The sequence below is a fragment of the Aquarana catesbeiana genome, linkage group LG05, assembly GCF_042186555.1.
Source record: "Aquarana catesbeiana isolate 2022-GZ linkage group LG05, ASM4218655v1, whole genome shotgun sequence".
NCBI classification, from domain to species: Eukaryota; Metazoa; Chordata; class Amphibia; order Anura; family Ranidae; genus Aquarana; species Aquarana catesbeiana.
The window spans coordinates 594,180,499-594,200,211 of record NC_133328.1 but is presented as its reverse complement, the minus strand read 5'-3'; the positions used below and the strand labels follow the sequence as shown (position 1 = coordinate 594,200,211).

Below are 19,713 nucleotides of genomic sequence, written 5' to 3'. Positions count from 1 at the left end.
ACAACCATTTTATGTCTATTTATTTTTTATATTATTTTGGACAAGGGGGGCTAAAATGACAGTATGGAATCACACATGGGAGGCAAGTGATAAAGTTGAAATTGCACCTTCCTTTTCACTAATACAATTATGGGCTCATTATCTATCTATCTATCTATCTATCTATCTATCTATCTATCTATCTATCTATCTATCTATCTATCTATCTATATCAACTTTTCTGCTTTAAATCTACTTCTGTGCTTAGAAAAAAGGACACATAATTTTCTGTTGGATATGGTATATTCATGGTTGGAAGGAACTAAAGGAATTAAAAAGCCCTCCAACCGAGTCAGTGCCTAGCACAGTCCCTGCACAATACACTGGTTCTGTTTAAGGGCTTTCTAATTCCTTAACCTCCCTGGTGGTATTCCCGAGTGTAGCTCAGGGTTAAATTTCAGTACATTTAGCAGTAACTCTGAGCCACACTCAGGATTGCATTGCAGGATCCTGGTGCAGTGTACTTATCTTGTCCCCAGGATCCTGCGATGCCCCCCCGCTGTGTCTGCGGGCTCTGTCCTTCGCCCCGATGTCTCTGTGTGCCGGACTCCATTCCCTGTGAGCATCGCGACGCACGGGGGCGGAGCCCTGCGGCAAATTCAAAAAATTGAAAATACATAACACATACAGTACACTGTAATCTTACAGATTACATTACTGTATGAAATCATTTCACATCCCTTTTGTCCCCAGTGCTTTGTCCAATGCCCTGCATGCAGTTTTTTATTATATATACTGTTCTTTCTGCCTGGAAACTTGAGATTGTCCATAGCAACCAAAAAGTGTCCCTTTACGTCAAAAGTGGTTTTAGACCAGCTAGAAAACAGCGATAGTAAATTAGAATCACTTGCAGAATTGAGCGATAGTGATTTGTGGGGAAATTCATTTTATTATTATTATATTATTATTTGTTATAATTATGTATAGTTATTTATTATATTATAATTTATGATTTTGTGTTTCAAACTTTATCATACCCGGGATATCTACTAGACTCTTGTTTGGACAGATTTAAGTATGTTATTGCTTTGGCTTCATGCACACTGGAGCTCATAAATGGCCATTTTTTGGAGTTTGGGCGTTTTTTTTTTTTGACAGCCCATAAACTCCCCTCTATGCTATCCTATGTGTCCATGCATGACGTTTTTGAACTTTTATCAGCAGTGGAGTTTATGGGCTGCTTTTCTGAACGCCATAAAATTGCGTTCTAAACACAAAAAACACCAAACGCTCATAAACACTGAAAAACATTGATAAACGCTCAAAAACGTGGCTCACGGGTGTTTTTTAAAGTTTTTGATCCACTGGAAAAAAAAAAGCTAAAAAACACTAACGCTAAAAAACGCTAATAAACGCTAATAAACACTATTGCAAAAACATTAAAAAATGTTGAAAGACTCACTGGAAAGATACTGACGTTTTTATAACGTTATTTTAACGTCCAGTGTGCATGGAGCCTAAGAACTACAGGCCTACAATATAAAACGCCAAATTTCTATGCAAAACAGTTGTACCGATTTGAGATGCAAAAATCTGACATAATCATACCGCCAGGAAGTCCCTTCTCACTATACCCTGTATTGTTACACTTTATTTTTGGGTCCAAAGCCCTTTTCCAGAGAAGCCATGGTTTCTGTACTTTGCACAGATGATGTCCCAAAAAAGCCTGGCAGATGTATGCAGTATGGAAAAAAAATATTAGACAATATTTGCACTATACACCAATGATTTTCTGGTGTGCATTTGGCCATTGCGATGCAAAAGAATGATTTGCATGACATTATCTATCCTGAAATGAAAAATAATCATTTTTAATTTAGGAATATATGCTGCAATAAGACATGTGATTACCTTCTGTTTTAATATAAAAGTGAATTAAGCTATTTTGTCATTTTGTCAAAAAAGAAACACTAGGATTGCATTAGCGAGATCATGCATAATGCATCCTAGAATAGCAGAGGTCCTATAACTATATGAATTGTTGACTGATGACATATATGCAAGTCAACTGATACCTTATTTGAAAAGGGAACTTTTTAATTTAAATAGTCTTAGTAAGAAAAAACATAAAATCTTAGGGATGTCATCATTTTAGATTCTCTTTCTAAAGTCATGGTCAGTTTACAAGCACATTTAAATGTAGATTTGCTGTCTTTCTTATTACATGTGGTATCTGCAATTAGTAAGATTCATCAATGTGGGGATGGATTCAGAGAACTAGTCTAGCTGCCATTAACTGAGTCATTTTCCCCACTGTGAGGATAAATTAACTTTATCTTCAATAGGCTTTCTCCAACTCTTTCTGATCAACAATATTACAACAGTATAACAATTAGACTAATTGGATTAGGTAGAACAAGAAAGAAGTTGTGTGTTTGTGTTTTAATTATATTCCTTGCTAATGAAATATCCACTTAATTTCATATATATATATATATTACTGTGCTAAAGCAGATGTGATAAAAATGCTGTAAATTAAGAATGCTTTCAGAAATAGAAGTGGTAATAGTTCATTTTGATAAATTAGCAAAATGGAAATTTAAATGAACAGGAGAAACCAAAATCAAATCAATATTTGGTGTGACCACCCTTTACCTTTAATCAGTTCTTCAGTTCTTCTAGGTACACTTGTACACAGTTTTTGAAGTAACTTGCCAAGAATGTTTTTCCAAACATATTGGAGAACTAACCACAGATCTTCTGTGGATGTAGGCTGCCTAAAATCCTTCTGTTCATGTAATCCCAGACAGACTAGATGATGTTGAGATCAAGGCTCTGTGGGGGCCAAACCATCACTTCCAGGACTTCTTATTCTTTTTCTTGTTCTTCTTTATACTGTAGTTAGTTATTTAAGGAGACATATGGCCAAAGGTTTATGGCTATACTTCTCTTGTGAATCACAAGAGTGCAGTTAGTTCTGCACTCTTGTGCCTTTTTTTCATCCAGCTGATGTCACATACCTGGTCCAGACTCTGAAAAGTCCCAAGCCATATGGTCAGGATCTACCCAGAAGCCTGGACCGGCATCTGGCTCAGCCTCTCAGGAGGCCACTGATAGCCTGAGCCAGCCACTCCCACCCCCTCCATAGCCCAGTGCTCCAGTGAGCTCTGGAGGGGCAGAGCAGAGAATCAGTCACTGACAGTCAAAAGCTCTCTGCAGACTGAGAACTGAGAACCAAGTGATCAGTGGTGTTCTTGGTCTTAGAGGTGACGGGGGACAGTTGCAGCTGGGATCTGTGCTGCAGCCATCTAGGAGAATGTGATTTTTTTTTAGATTCTCATATGTCTCTTTTAATGACATTGGTTGTATGTTTGGTATCATTGTCCTGCTTCAGAATAAATTTGGGGCCAATCACATGCCTCTCTGATGGTATGGCATGATGGATACGTTTCTGCCTGTATTTCTGCACTGGGGATGTTCGCCCCTTCTTTTTTATTCTGGTAACAATTGCAAAAAGGGATTAGTAATCCAAACTGTTTTTTGGTTGTCATCAGAATAAGAGGCAAGGAAAAATCTTCTGATTAGGATACCTGTTGGGGGTTACCAGATCCTAAGTTGTTTATGAGAGTATTTCACTTTCACTTCCCTCTGTGTCTCTGGGAAAAGAAATCTCCCATTTGGGACCTACATAGTTGTGGGAAATCTCCCATATGGGACAGAGATAGCATTTTCCACCTGGTGATCCTTCTAGCAATACTCTTTCTGTTCTAGGGGGACATAGCTCAATGTACTGTATCTTTGGAGGATGTTTTGTTTATACAAGTCCAAAACTCTAGTAAAGTCCAAAACTCCAGTAAAAATATAATCAAGCTTATACCATATTTGCATGTTTTTAAACCTAGTTTGCAAAAGGGTCTTTTTCAGAGAGTATGGTGTTGTCACCTTCCCACTAATATATACATTTAGGGACAAAGATGGATTAAGGCAGAATGGGGTCCTAGGTGAAGAAGCAACTTAGACCCCCTTATGCCTTCAATTGACATTGACAATAGACACAGAGAAACCACCCCATTTGCAATGTTTGAACTGGCATCCAATGGGGCTATCAGTAGACATGTGCATTCGTTATCGTCTTCGTATCCAATATATTTTCATATTGTTGCAACAACAGTTCGATATAGATAGAAGATTCAATATGACGGTGACAATATGACGGTGTCTATCAAACCTGCGGTAATACCGTTCAACAATTACATTTTTGACAAAGCAGGTAAAAACATACGATTGCCGCAAGCGGACATTTACGGTCAAATGCTTCGCCCATAGGCTATAGAAGAATTCTAATGTTATTTGACTAGTAATAATAATTAATAATTATAATTATTACTAGTCAAACAACATTAGAATTCTACTATAGCTTGTAGGCAGAGCATTCGACTGGAAATGTACGATCACGGCGTCGTACAGTTTAGCTGCTTTGTCAAATCTTCTTAGAACATCCGACAGACACCATAAGCCTTCAATTGACAGATTCAACCTTAATTAATTCGGATTTTCATATAAATGCATTTTTTAACAAAAAAAAATGAAAAAAAAAACGAATCTTGGGAGTAACTAAATAAATGTATATTTCAGACGAAATCCCCCTGGTTTACTGCAAAAGCATGAAGGTTGTAATTGGGCCCTCTTGGCATCCACTATGCCTATAGTTCCTATCTATGTTGCCTTTCGGATGATCTTGCTCTGTTTAGGAATCACATCCATTAAATTTGGTGGCCATATGTTAGAACAGCCCTGAATAAGCCTTATACCTTTGGTTATACAGACTAAAGTATTTTAGTTGCCTAGAATGTTGACATTATCATGTGCAACTATCTACAGCTAAGGCCTTGTATACACTGCTGCTTGTAAATGGACGTTTAGGAGCAGTTGGGAGTTTTTTGTTAACTGCTCCTGAACTGTCCTCATCCTCACAGTCATTTCTAGGCAGTTCAGTTTAGAGGAATTTTTTGGAACGCAAAAAAATTTATTCAGAAGCTGAGTTTACAAGCATTTCGAGCGCCAAATGCTTCTAAACGCAGCTAAACACTTCTAAACACAAACGCGGCTAAACGCAGCATGTAAATGCGGCAAAACTGACGTTTTAAAAATGGTTACTATCTGTCAAGTTAAATCGTTCAGGAGAGGTTGTAAAAATGTCCCGTGTACATGAAGCCTAAAACATAAATGTCACATTTTCTGTGCCATATGTCAAGTCATCTTGATCTATATAGGACACTAGGCATACTATATTCCAGTTTCTGCGGTGACAAGTATTTTACTGTATCTGTAAAAACAGCACTGAGCTGTGAAAAGCGTTAAGTCATAAATATGTTCTGTTGTACGAAACCTACTCTTGAGCATTTGCACATATATTACGGGCATGCTAGTGAAGATGTTCTGCTGCAACATGAAGATGTACATTGTTTTCGACAGTTTGACACTTCTCCAAACATACTACAGAGAGTTGGAGAATGCCGCTTAGGCTCGCAGTCACTCTGTTTGAATAAAATACAGAAAAAAGGCCTTCTCAAATCGACAGTTAGCCACATGCTTGTAATGGTAAACAACACTGACTCAAGGGGAAAAAAATTTGCAAATACATTTTTTTCTTTATTTGTGAATGTTATTTTATGTAAAAATAATAGTAAATACTACAACATACAAAACATTTAAGATGCTTAAAATATGAGTTTATTTGATAGAATAGTCCAAACTATCACAACAATTTTGTGGTACTTCTAATCAGCAATTCAAACTTTGCAACTCTCTCAAAATTTTCAACGTATACCAATGGTTCTGGGCAGACTGGATTATAGAAGGTATCTCCCTACCAATTTTATTTTCTTCTGTGCCTTCTCCCCTTTCTTTTCTCATTTAAAGAGGAAAAAATACAAGTGTACAGTGCTTACTAATACATCTTGTGTAATCTATTCATTAACATAACTTGCAAAGGTATGTAGCAAAGGTAGGTACAAAGGCACTCACAGGTCATACAGATAAATCAAAGCAGCAGCATTTTATTGTCAATTTTCAAACAGAGATCAGTCTGTCTTTCTCAAGAATATTATATCCTGAATAGGGCATGCCCATGTTAAGGTCATCACTCATATTTTGCTTCAGGCAAAATAATTTTACAGTTATTTCACTGTCTACACAAATTTTAATGAAACAGAAACTCTCGGTTACTCTCATTGAGCTATGTAAGTGCAACGTGCTTTTAAAAAAACTATTTTTCTTTACCATTTTTTAACCCCACCATATCTTGCTGTTATGGCAGTGTCAGTACTGCCATGTAAACTTGAAGCCAATAATTCACTTCTTTTTTTTCTCCTGGCTGGCAATAATTCTACACTGGCAGGTGCTAGGATGGAGAGCAGCTGGACACCAGCAACCTTTCATTTGTGTTATGAACCTGGAAGCACTCAGCTGAGGCCCTATAGCTGTACAATCAGCAAAGCAAATGCTCTCTGCTGAATGAAGTACATCAACTTATGACATATTTAAATACCCTAGGGGCCTGTTCAATCACTGGTGAGCCTAAAAATGCATATCACATTTTGACAACAATATTAATGTGCTTTTAATGCATTTTTGGTGTGCTTCCTTGTTTTCCGACTCCCAGCATGCACCTGTGAAACATGGACATGTGATTTAAAAAACACACCAAAAATGCAGACGCAATGCAGTGATGTGAACAGTTACAAAGGATTTAAAGGGGAATAGTTTTCATGCACTTTTGTCATCCAGGAAAAGTGCATTTTAGCATAGCAAAAGTGCAGCAAAGTGAACAGGGCCTAGGGGTGTGAATAAGGTTCAGGAGGGCAGTTTCTTCAATATGAAGCAGACATCAAGAACACACACACAACTTGGTCCTTTTTCTACCGTGACTCGTTTATGTCACTAGTCTAAGACTCAGAAGTGAGCATGGGTTGTCCTCTACAACATGCTGGCAGGATGCAGACTTTTCTGCTTGGACTGGGGTTGCTTTCTGAAGAAAACAAACTGTAAGGCCCCTTTCACACGGGCAATCTAATCAGGTCCACCTTTCAGTTTTTATGGTGGACCTGATCAGGTGGTCCATGTATCCCAATGGCCCAGTGGGTGTAAACAAACTTGTGTCCTTTACAGCTGTCTACCTCCAATCCAGCCTGCTAAAAAAATGTAAGGGGATCAGCCCCCCTTTGTCTAGGTGGATCAAATTGGAGAGCAGTCAGGTGTCCATTTACACATACAGCAGAGCGGATTTTGTCCGTATCTGCTCTGTATAAATTGAGCTGACATGGACCTGTCATCCTGCTCTGCTCGGCATGGAATCAGCAGACAGATGCCCTCCTGAACAAATCAGATTCTGCCCCATGTGAAAGGGGCCTTAGACTTTACATATCTTTTGTTTGGATGCATCTAAAATGTGTTTAACAGGCAGTTTGGATGGGTTTTAAATAAAATAGAGAAAAGAGCAATATACGCAGTTGATATAATGTAATTGACAACACTTGCTAAGTTTTAAATATGATATGTCTACTGTAAAAATGATAAGTAATTTTAAGCAATGGCGTATCTAATGTTCTCCAAGAGATGGCCTGGGATTAGGGGACAATGAATGAGCTAACATGAAAGAAACATGCTTCAGTATTTGCACAAAGTAATTTATTTGGCAGAATGAAATCATTAATTCTTGACAAAACAATTTAATACTATAATTGGAAGAAATTGCTAACTTTCGGCCTTTCTCAGAGAGCTCTTTTTGCGAGGACATCTTGCTAATATATCAAGAAATCAACATAAAAAGTTTAATTGTGCCAAAAAGAAGAAGTTCATTTTATGTCATTCAAAAACTGTTCACTTTAATAATGTGAAAGATTTAAACAGGTTATTTTAACCAAACTATTTGCACTGTAGAAAAAGAGGGCAATTAATATACAGCATCAAGCTAATTTATATTAATAGCTTTTCCCGTGACACTTACTATTATTATTATACAGTTTTATATAGCAACAGTTTATGCAGCATTTTTCAATGTTAAAAGGCATACAGTACAGTTACAATACAGTAAAATACATAAGGGTTAAGAGGGCCCTGCTCATAAGAGTTTATAATCTAATAAGGAGGGGCAAGTGGTACAAAAGGTTATAATTGTGGGGGATGAGCTGATGGAAATGATAATAGATTAGTTGGAGGCGTGATAGGCTTCCCTGAAGAGATGAGTTTTCAGGGACCGCCTAAAGGCAGCCAGAGTAGGAGATAGCTGGACATAGTGAGGTAGAGAGTTCCAGAGGATGGGAGAGGCTCTGGAGAAGTCTAGGAGATGAGCATGGGAGGAGGAGACAAGGGAGCTATAGAGCAGGAGGTTTTGAGAGGAGTAGAGAGGACAGTTTGGGTGATATTTGGAGACAAGATTGGGGATGTGAATGGCTTTGTATGTTGTTGCTAGTATGTTAAATTCATTTTGCTGGGCAATCGGAAGCTAGTGTATCAGTTGGTGGAGAGGGGTGGCAGACACTGAACGGTTGGTAAGGTAAATGAGCTGGCAGCAGTATTCATGATAGACTGAAGAGGGAATAGCCTATGGAGAGGTAAGCCTATGAGAAGAGAGTTGCAATAGGCAGTGATGTTTAAGCCACCAAGAATGATAGTGGGTATTTCAAAGGAGAGAAAGTAGGGTAGCCAGGCAGGGAAGTTGTCAAAAAAGCACGATATTGGTCCAGGAGGCCAATAAATCACTGCAATCCTCAAAGAAATTGGAGAAAATAGACAAATACAGTGCGTATTGAAAGAAGAGAGGGATAGAGAGGGAGGGTTTAGAAGGACTTGGAAGGTGCTCTGTGGGGATAGATGGAATCCAACTCAACCTCCTTTCTATCCACTGGGTCTGGGTGAGTGAATCCAGTGGAGGCCACCAAAGGAGAGGGCAGCAGGAGAAGCCGAGTCAGAATCTTAAAGCCAGGTTTCAGTCAGACCCCTTTCACACTGAGGCTCTTCACAGGTTCTACAACGCTAAAAATAGCACCTGCATAGCGCCTGTAAAGAGCCTCTCCTGTCTCTCTCCAGTGTGAAAACCCGAAGGCTTTCATACTGGAGTGGTGCGCTTGCACAGGGTCGTCTTAATACCATCATGGGCCCCTGGGCAAAGTAATGCTCTGGGGCCCCTACAATGGAGACAGCGCAGGTAAACAGACATCAAGTAGGTAGGAGGCAGACAAGCGGAGATTTTGGGTGGAGCTCCGCATTAACTACATCAACAATCATTCTGTACAGCAAAGAAACAGTGGGAAAATACTACATACATAAATTAACAAAGCTGTCTTGTGCATATAATATATCTGCTAGATTGATGCCTCTCCAGCACTATGGCCCCTCTACACCCCAGATATTCCCCCATCACTCTGACCCCTCTACACCCCAGATATCCCCCAGCACTCTGACCCCTCTACACCCCAGATATCCCCCAGCACTCTGACCCCTACACTACAGATATCCCCCCAACACTCTGGCCCCTCTACATCCCAGATATCCCCCCAGCACTGTGACCCCTCTACATACCATATATCTCCCCAGCACTCTGACCCCTCTACATCCCAGATATCCCCCAGCACTCTGACCCCTCTACACTCCAGATATATACCAAGCATTCTGACCCTTCTACACCCCAGATATCTCCCCAGCACTGTGACCTCTCTACAACCCATATATCCCCCCAGCACTGTGACCCCTCTACATCCCAGATATCCCCCCAGCTCTCTGACCCCTCTACATCCCAGATTTCCCCCAAGCATTCTGACCCTTCTACACCCCATATATCCCCCCAGCCCTGTGACCCCTTTATCCCTTAGATAACCCCGCAGCACTGTGAACCCTCTACACCCCAGATATCCCCCAAGCACTCTGACCTCTCTACACCCCATATATCCCCCCAGCACTGTGACCCCTCTACATCCCAGATTTCCCCCCAGCACTCTGACCCCTCTACACCCCAAATATCCCCAGCACTCTGACCACTCTACACCCCAGATATCCCCCAAGCACTCTGACCTCTCTACACCCCAGATATCCCCCCAGCACTGTGACCCCTCTACATCCCAGATATCCCCCCAGCACTCTGACCCCTCTACACCCCTGATACCCCCACAAAACTCTGACCCCTCTACATCCCAGATATCCCCCCAGCACTCTGACCCCTCTACACCCGAGCTATCCCCCCAGCACTCTGACCCCTCTACACCCCAGATATCCCCCCAGCACTCTGACCTCTCTACACCCAAGATATCCCCACAACATTCTGATACCTCTACACCCAAGATATCCCAACAACACTCTGACCCCTCCACATCCCAGATATCCCCCCAGTACTCTGACCCCTCTACACCACAGATATCCCCCCAACACGCTGACCCCTCTACATCCCAGATATCTCCACAACACTCTGACCCCTCTACATCCCAGATATCCCCCCAGCACTCTGACCCCTCTACACCATAGATATCCCCCCAGCACTCTGACCCCTCTACATACCATATATCCCCCAGCACTCTGACCCCTCTACATCCCAGATATCCCCCCAGCACCCTGACCCCTCTACACCCCAGATATGCCCCAAGCATTCTGACCCTTCTACACCCCAGATATCCCCCCAGTACTGTGACCCCTCTACACCCCAGATATCCCCCAGCACTGTGACCCCTCTACACCTCAGATATCCCCCAAGCACTCTGACCTCTCTACACCCCATATATCCCCCCAGCACTGTAACCCCTCTACATCCCAGATATCCCCCAACATGCTGACCCCTCTACATTCCAGACATCCCCTCAGCACTGCGACCCCCCTCTACATCCCAGATACCCCCCCAGCACTCTGACCCCTCTACATCCCAGATATCCCCCTAGCACTGATCCCTCTACACCCCAGATATTCCCCCAGCACTCTGAACCCTCTACACCCCATATATCCAACCAGCACTTTGATCTCTCTACACCCCAGATATTCCCCCAGCACTGTGACCCTTCTACATCCCAGATATCATCCCAGCTCCTACCCCGCAGCCTTTGAGTCCCACGCATTCAAGCTGCATGGGGTGAGGTCAGAGCATCACTGGCACTCCAGCCCTGCCCTTAATTTTGGGTCAGTGTGGGTTCAAGGACCAGCTGCTTTGGGGAAAGTGCAGGGCCCCCCCATGCAGCTGGGGCCCCTGGGCAGTGCCCAGGTGTTCCCACTCATTAAGACAGCCCTGCGCTTGCAGGACGTTAAAAAAACTCCGGCAAGCAGCATCTTTGGAGTGGTGAAGGAGCGGTCCTAAACCGTTACTGCCCATTGAACTGAATGGACACCTGCAGAACCACCTTGCGGGTCATTTTAACCCTTTCTCGGCCACTAGCGGGGGTTAAAAATCCCGCTAGTGGCCAAAAACCCCCACAAAAATGACAGTAAAGCGCTGCTAAAAATAACGGCACTTTACCGCTAATGACGCCGACACCCCAGTGTGAAAGGGGCCTTATGGTAAGTATGTTAAAGCAATTGGAGATAAAATGGTCATGCACAGATGTGAGCTTGTTACAGACAGAGTGGGCATTCCAAAGTGCACATGGGTGGGCTGGTTTTTGAAAGCAGGGGAATTTAAATTAAACTGAATGGATTGCAGCTGTTTCCAGAAGCGGAAGGGTGCCGGATATAGGGTTTGTGGTTAGAAAATGGAGGGCCAGGATTGGGAGAAATATCTCCAGAAATTAGGAAAAGAAGGAGGGTGAGGAAAGTAAGATGGGAGTGGGATGTGTATGAGCACACATTGCTCACTGCCCTGGTGTTTAAGTCAGTATGTGGGTTTAGTATTTGCAGGAAGTGATGGTGCAGTAGTAGGGAGAGGGTAAGAATGAAGGTGATATGTGTAGGCTGTGGAGGTAGAGTAAGGACAATTTGAGGATAGAGAACACCAATATGAGAAGGAAGAGTAGAGGGACCATGTTAGTTGAAAGAAAGTGGGAATCAGACTTCAAATAAATTAAATAGCAAATGTTAGTTTGTTTGCTGTCTTTCTTATTGTATCTTCATACATCTTTAGTTATACTGCTTTAGTTAAACTGCGGTGTTGAAACTGCGATGGCACTCGTAAAAGAAGCACTCAGGAAAGACTGACCCCTGTCTGCGACTTCCCCATGAGCTGTTCTAAATTTTTAGGGAGATGGAGCAGGCAAGCATTTGTCAATTGATCAAATTAGGATCTGATATGAGACATTTGAATAGAAGGAGAGATTGTCATAAAAACCAAACCAACCACAGAAACAGGCCAAAGGTGATTGATTTCTTTGACAAGGCAAAAGGAGGCAACAATCAATCACTAATTATACAGACAAGTTTAAAATGATATGGCAGCAAATGACATTTATCATCAGCATAGCAGTGTCAATTATCAGTCATACATAGCAGGGGGAATGTACATGTGGATATGGCAGCAGATGACATTTACCTATGAAAGAGCAGAGAACACATGATCAGAAATTGATAGAAGTGTTGAAACTGTGACAAAACTCGTAAAAGAAACACTCAGGGAAGAAACATAAGTGTACGTTTGTCAAACAGAGAAGAGCGGAGATCCTGATGATCACAGCTGATCTCTCAGCTGTGCTGGTTTATGAAGCTGAGATGAGGAGTGGAGAACATGTTCTTCACTTCTCCTCACAGGACACACCCTTCTGTCATTCACTTTTACACAGATGACCAGTTTATGAAGGTGAGATCTGAAGATCTCACTGGCCATCTCTGTAAAATAGTGGAGAATATGGGTGAGAAGCTGCTGTGATGTGAGGAAGAAGGCTTCTTTCTTCCTAATATCAGCAACAGCAAGCTTAAAGATTGACATAAATGATAACATACTGTATAAACACAGTATAAACTCATGCACACAGTATAGTTATAATATGTTTTCTTTAAGGACCCATTCACATCTGAGCAATGCAGAATTGTTGGCAGAATTGCGCAATTCTTGCCACAAATTGCTGTAAAAATTCTGTCAAAATACGCAATGCACTTTTGGGTGCCATTCATTGTTAATGGCATCCCAAATGCAGTTAGCAGACATGCATTTTGCCACACATTTTGTTATTTGACAAATACAGTACACTACCAATGTGCCAAAATGCGCATTGAAAAATGCACAATGCTCCATGCCCAAAAAATGTTCAGTTTGGCTTTTTGGGCCTTTTTTGTGCATATTTTGGTACAGTTTTTTTTAACATGCATTTTGGCTCAATTTTTAGCTGCGTTTTTTTGTGCATTGCGGAAACACATGCAAAATGCATGATATTCTTGCGGTGCCATTAAATGTTAATGGCACCCCAAAAGTGGCTAGCAAATGTGCTGTTTGCCAAAATACGTATAAAAAGCAAATCAAAATGCACGTTAAAAAAAGCGTCAAACAACATGCTAAAAGAAGCGCCAAAATGTGCTTTACAAACCACACCAAAATGCGTGTTAAAATAACCTGTGCGAAAATGTGCACTAAAGGGACAAAATGTGTGGTTAAAAAAGCGCCAAAATGCACAATAAAAAAACCCACGGTCAGATGGGAGTTAAAAAAATATGGCATGTTGGAAAAACTGCAAAATTTACGTAAATAATACCAAAATGAGCAATAAAAAAGGGCCAAAACACACGTTTAAAGAATGTGCCAAAATGTGTTTAAAAAATCTGTGGTTTAAGCACATAATAATAATAAGCATAATAATAATAATAAGCAGTGCTTATTATTTTCATGTAATTACACAGTCTTTTTAACTTTGGTTTCACTTTTAAAACTCAGCTGCTCTGTAATCACATAGGTATCTCAGGAGATCACAGGCAGCCCTCCTCCTTCTACACCAGGGGTCTCAAACTGGCAGCCCTCCAGCTGTTGCGAAACTACAAGTCCCATGAGGCATTGCAAGGCTGACAGTTACAAGCATGACTGCCACAGGTAGAGGCATGATGGGACTTTCTCAACAACTGGAGGGCCACCAGTTTGAGACCCCTGTTCTACACAGATCTCAGGTGTTCTCAGAGGAAAAACTTTTACTCTCTTCACCTTCTGAGAACAAATGTTCTCCGCTTCATAAAAAGGGTGCCAGAGGAGAATATTTTTCTCTGAGAACTGCTGAGAACTGAAATGAGATAAATTATCTCTGTTTGATAAATGTACACCATGTGTACTGACCCCTGTTTGCTACTAATATACTGTGTAAGAGTGTGAACATTATATTGTACACTCTTCTTTAGATTTACCAACCACTATTTAGTATAAATACTTAGTGGATATAAATTAAATGGATTGCCGGGGCCCTTGCACTATATATTTGTTGGCAAATCTAAATAAGATTATACAGGAATTGCAATGGGTATTGCCAGCATAAGGTAGATATGTTGCATGATGAGTGAAACCACAGGGAATGTAAAATCTTCCTACTTCCATGCTTGTGTTTTGCTAATTTTCATTATAACAAAACTAAATATTTTCATGACCTGTTGGCTTACAGTTCCCCCAAACAAGTATGCAAGATTTGACATAGACCTGACATAGAACCCTAGAGGATACAATATAAATCTAAGATTGATGGGTTATGAGAATGCTTAGTCAAATTGTCTTTTAATTGTGAAAATTTATATGCATATTCTTCTGTCTATTATCTCTAGCATACCAGTTACAGAGCTGTCCTGACCCCCGTCCATTCCGCAATGGGTTTGTAATTGGAAGTGATTTTACAGTTGGGCACACCGTTTCTTTTGAATGTTATCCTGGCTACTCATTAATTGGAGAATCTGCGCTCACCTGTCTACATGGAATCAGCCGAAACTGGAACCATCCAATACCCCGCTGTGATGGTAGGTACCTCCATCAGGCGTTTTGTTCTTAACAAAGTGGGCAGCCATATATATTATCATTTGTATTCTACACACGCTAAATATGTTATTTTCTTTCCATTTAATTTGAGAAAGAGAAAAAAGTAAAACTGTAGTGACCTGGAGGTCAGAAGGAGGAACCTGTGAGAGTTGCAAGGGACCCAGGAGATTGACACTCCTGAAAATGTCAGTTTTTCAGTAGACTGTGGGAGAAGATTTCTCAGGAAAAGAGTGGTAGTCTTTGGTGTGGCAGGCAGGTGGGTCATTTTAGAGATATTTAGGTTTACATTTTGATCCAATTGAGTTTAGTGAAGTTCCCCTCCTGCCTAGTATACCTGTGACTGGAACAGAAACTTTGTAAATGATCACTTGGCTTAGGCCAGTTATAGACACAATTCGAAATTCAGCCGGTTCAGCAGAAACCAACTGAATTTCAATCCATCTATGGACAGGCTGGTTGTACTGAAGTAGATCGATGTTGGCGACAAGTCGGACCGTGTGTATGCTCCATCAGACAATTGTTGTCGGATCTTCTGCGGACAAATTTTGGATTGCAAGTTTTAAAATTTTCCGCGGACAAATGTCTATTGTCAGGTTTTCCGAGCGTGTGTACACAAGTCCGTCGGACAAAAGTCCAAACACGCATGCTCGGAATCAAGGATGAGCCAGAAGCAGTCGGTCTTGTAAGCTAGCGTTCTTAAGGGAGAATTAACATTTGAGACGTGACAAATTATGAAATCTCGAAATTCAGCGCACATTCTCTTCTTCTTTAATGGGATAATCATGAAGCTGCTTTGCTGGTGATACTGATGGAGTTATTGCAAACAAATTTTCAAAGGCTTTTTTTCTAGTGATATCAAGAATCAAAATTTTTTAAAAAATGGCGTGGGGGTCCCCCTAAATTCCATACCAGGCCCTTAAGATCTGGTATAGATTTTGAGGGGAACCTGCACCAAAATTTTTAAAAAAATGGCGTGTGGTCCCCCCTAAAATCCATACCAGACCCTTATCTGAGCACGCAACCTGGCAGGCCACAGGAAAAGAGGGGGGGCAAGAGAGCGCCCCCCCTGAACCCTACCAGGCCACATGCCCTCAACATTGGGAGGGTGCTTTGGGTTTAACACGGGGACCCCCAGAAGTGTCAAAAATGTTAACAATGACAAGAGACAGTTTTTCACAATTCCTTTATTTAAATGCTTCTTCTTTCTTCTATCTTCTTTCTTCTATCTTCTATCTTCCTTCGGTTTCTTCCTCCATCTTCTTCTTCTTCCTCCGATCCTCTGCTTCTTGCTCCGGTGTTCTCATCTGGCATCTTCCTCCGCGGCATCTTCTTCCCTTCTACGTGCTCGGGCCACTCCGCATCCATGATGGGAGGCTCCCGCTGTGTGATGCTTCTCTTCTTCTGACGGTTCTTAAATAATGGAGGGTGGGGCCACCTGGTGACCCCGCCCCCCCCTCTGATGCACAGGGAAAGCCTCGAGGAAGTCCCCGTGCATCAGAGGGGGGCGGGGTCACTGGGTGGCCCCACCCTCCGTTATTTAAGAACCGTCAGAAGAAGAGAAGCATCACACAGTGGGAGCCTCCCATCATGGATGCGGAGTGGCCCAAGCACGAAGAAGGGAAGAAGACGCCGTGGAGGAAGATGCCGGAAGAGAACACCGGAGCAAGAAGCAGAGGATTGGAGGAAGAAGAAGAAGAGGATGGAGGAAGAAACCGAAGAAAGATAGAAGAAAGACGATAGAAGAAAGAAGATAGACGATAGAAGAAAGAAGAAGCATTTAAATAAAGGAATTGTGAAAAACTGTCTCTTGTCATTTTTAATATTTTTGACACTTTTTTTGTGAAATGGTAGGGGTACCCCCTTACCATTTCAAATGGGGGGGCGGGATCTGGGGGTCCCCGTGTTAAACCCAAAGCACCCTCCCAATGTTGAGGGCATGTGGCCTGGTACGGTTCAGGAGGGGGGCCACTCTCTCGTTCCCACCTCTTTTCCTGCAGCCTGCCAGGTTGCGTGCTTGGATAAGGGTCTGGTATGGATTTTAGGGGGGACCCCACGCCATTTTTTGAAAAAAAATTGGCGTGGGGTTCACCCTTAAAATCCATACCAGACCTGAAGGGTCTGGTATGGATTTTGAGGGGGACCCCCACGCCTTTTTTTTTTGGCGCGGGGTTCACCTTAATATCCATACCAGACCTGAAGGGCCTGGTATGGAATTTAGGGGGACCCCCACGCCATTTTTTTTTTATTTTGGTTCGGGGTTCCCCTGTGGGGAAATCCCATGCCGTTTTTATCAATGAACTTTTTATGTGTATTGTCGGACCGACAATTCATATAGCCGCGAGTACTTTTAAATGACTTCTTTTCCTTTGAAATGTCATTTTGCTGTCAGACTGTTCTAAACACAGGAAACATGCGCCACTTTACAGGCATACTATAGACACCCCCCAGGTACGAAATTTAAAGGAATATTACACTTTTATCGATTCAACATTATTAAAATCACTGCTCACGAAAAAATGGCCATTTTTAAAACTTTTTTTTGCATTGATCCATGTCCCCTGGGGCAGGACCCAGGTCCCCAAACACTTTTTATGACAATACCTTGCATATAAGCCTTTAAAATTAGCACTTTTGATTATTCATGTTCGAGTCCCATAGACTTTAACGGTGTTCGTGTGTTCGAACAAATTTTTTGCCTGTTCTCATGTTCTGGTGCGAACCGAACCGGGGGGTGTCTTCGGCTCATCCCCGCTGCCTACTCCCAAACTATCATTTGAAGTAAAACACAAAGCCAAGTATTATTCTCCACATTTTTTTTATTGTGCATTAAAAAAAATAAAAAAATAAAATTAGACATGCTATCTGCCAATAGAACTTAACCAAAAAGTTCATTGTATGCATCCAAAAATATAGAAAAAGCAATAACTCCAAGGCCAATAATAAATAACATGTTATCTCCTCCGATTCCACAACATGGCTGGTTGATGAATGGCCATTCAGAAATTAACTGAAAAGCGCGATCTGAAAAGAGCTAACTGAAAAGCGTGAACTGAAAAGAGCGAAATGAAAAGTGCAAATCAACACTCACCAAACTTCTACTAACATGAAATTAGCAGAAGGAGCCCAAAGGGTGGCGCTAAAGAGCTGAAAAAAATCCGACAACAGACATTTGTCCGCAGAAAATTTTAAAACCTGCGATCCAACATTTGTCCACGGAAAATCCGACAACAATTGTCCGATGGAGCATACACATAGTTGGATTTTCAGCCATCACACATTTCCCGTCGGAAAATCCGATCTCGTGTACGAGGCTTAAGAGTTGTTGCAGGAACATGATTAGTGGGGTATTCTTCCAACAGGGAAGCTTGTTCTGCTGACAGCTGTATAAATAGGGATTTACCTTTCAGTGGTTTCTGCTGAAGCGGCTGAATTTCGATCTGTCTATGACTGGCCTAAGCCAAGTGATCATTTACAATAAAAATTTCTGTTCCAGTCACGGGTATACTACAAGCACCTAAACAATTTATCACTTCCTTTCACTTCATGTTGTGTCCCTGGAGCAGGAAATTAAGGGAAATCCCTCTATGGAAAACAGACAGTAAAAACTCAGACAGATGTTTAAGCATCCTATGCAAGAAAAAAAATATACTCAAATAAACAACAGCAAAGTGGCACAACTGCACCGGATCACGTACCTAGTACGTTAGCCAACACTTTTGGGTCTTGGGCGCGCATGTGCTGCCGGTGGCCTGCTCCCACTGTCCACCAGCACCCTCTGATCCTTCAATACAGAGGGAGAACAGCAGTCTGCCTATGTAAACAAGGCAGATTGCCATTCTTTCAGTATAGAAGGCATGGATCCTGTGATCCTGCAAAGCAGGGACATGGATCCATGCCTTCCCCTAGTATAAACACCTCCTCCACGGTAAGAAAACACCAGCTAGGCACACAGTTAACCCTTTACTCGCCCCAATGTCAACTCCTTACCAGCCCGTGTCATTAGTACAGTGACAGTGCATATTTTTTAGCACTGTATTAGTGTCACTGGTCGCCAAAAAGTGTCAAAAGTGTCAGCTAGTGTCTGATTCATCCAGCTAGTGTCTGATTCATATTGCAGTCCCAAAAATAACTAAATAAAAATATCTCATGGTTTGTAGAGGTTATAACTTTTGTGCAAACCAATCAATATACACTTATTGGGATTTTTTTTACCAAAAATATGTAGCAGAATACATATTAACCTAAATTGATGAGGCCATTTGATTGTTTTCTATTTTTTTATTGGATATGTTTTATAGCAGAAAGTAAAAAATATTGTTTTTTTTTTCAAAATTGTCAGTATTTTTTTGTCTATAGAGCAAAAAATAAAAACCAGAGAGGTGATTAGATTCTCTAACGAGCAGGGCCCTCTGATTCCTGCTGTATTAAAGTTTATTATATTTGTACTGTCTACCCTCAAGTTGTAAAGCACTGCATAAATTGTTGGCGCTATATAAATCCTGTATAGTAAATAATAATAAATACCATCAAAAGAAAGCTCTATTTGTGGGTAAAAAAGGACATACATGTTATCTGGGTACAGCGTTGCACGACCACGCAAATGTCAGTTGAAGTAACACTGTGCTGTATCGCAAAAAATGGCCTGGCCATGAAGGCGGGTAAATCTTTCAGAGGGCAAGTGGTTAAATACACTTTAATAAAGTCTGGTCTCACCCTCTCCAGTTGGAATATGTTTCCTTACCATTATTGCCCATGGCTAGAGATATTATTATATGCTTAATACAAATGCTTTTCAGCAGGCAAGCTATTGATTATCAGTGAGAACATGT

The 19,713-nt window shown here is 41.5% G+C and overlaps 1 protein-coding gene across 1 annotated transcript in view; it reads left to right on the top strand.

Moving 5' to 3' along the window:
• The window catches only part of CSMD3 (CUB and Sushi multiple domains 3), a 1,635,173-nt gene that overhangs the window by 1,318,340 nt on the left and 297,120 nt on the right, over window positions 1-19,713 (top strand). Inside the window, exon 43 of the mRNA XM_073632169.1 lies at window positions 14,677-14,865. Coding sequence (XP_073488270.1) covers window positions 14,677-14,865 — 189 coding nt within the window. The remainder of the gene's footprint in view (window positions 1-14,676; window positions 14,866-19,713) is intronic.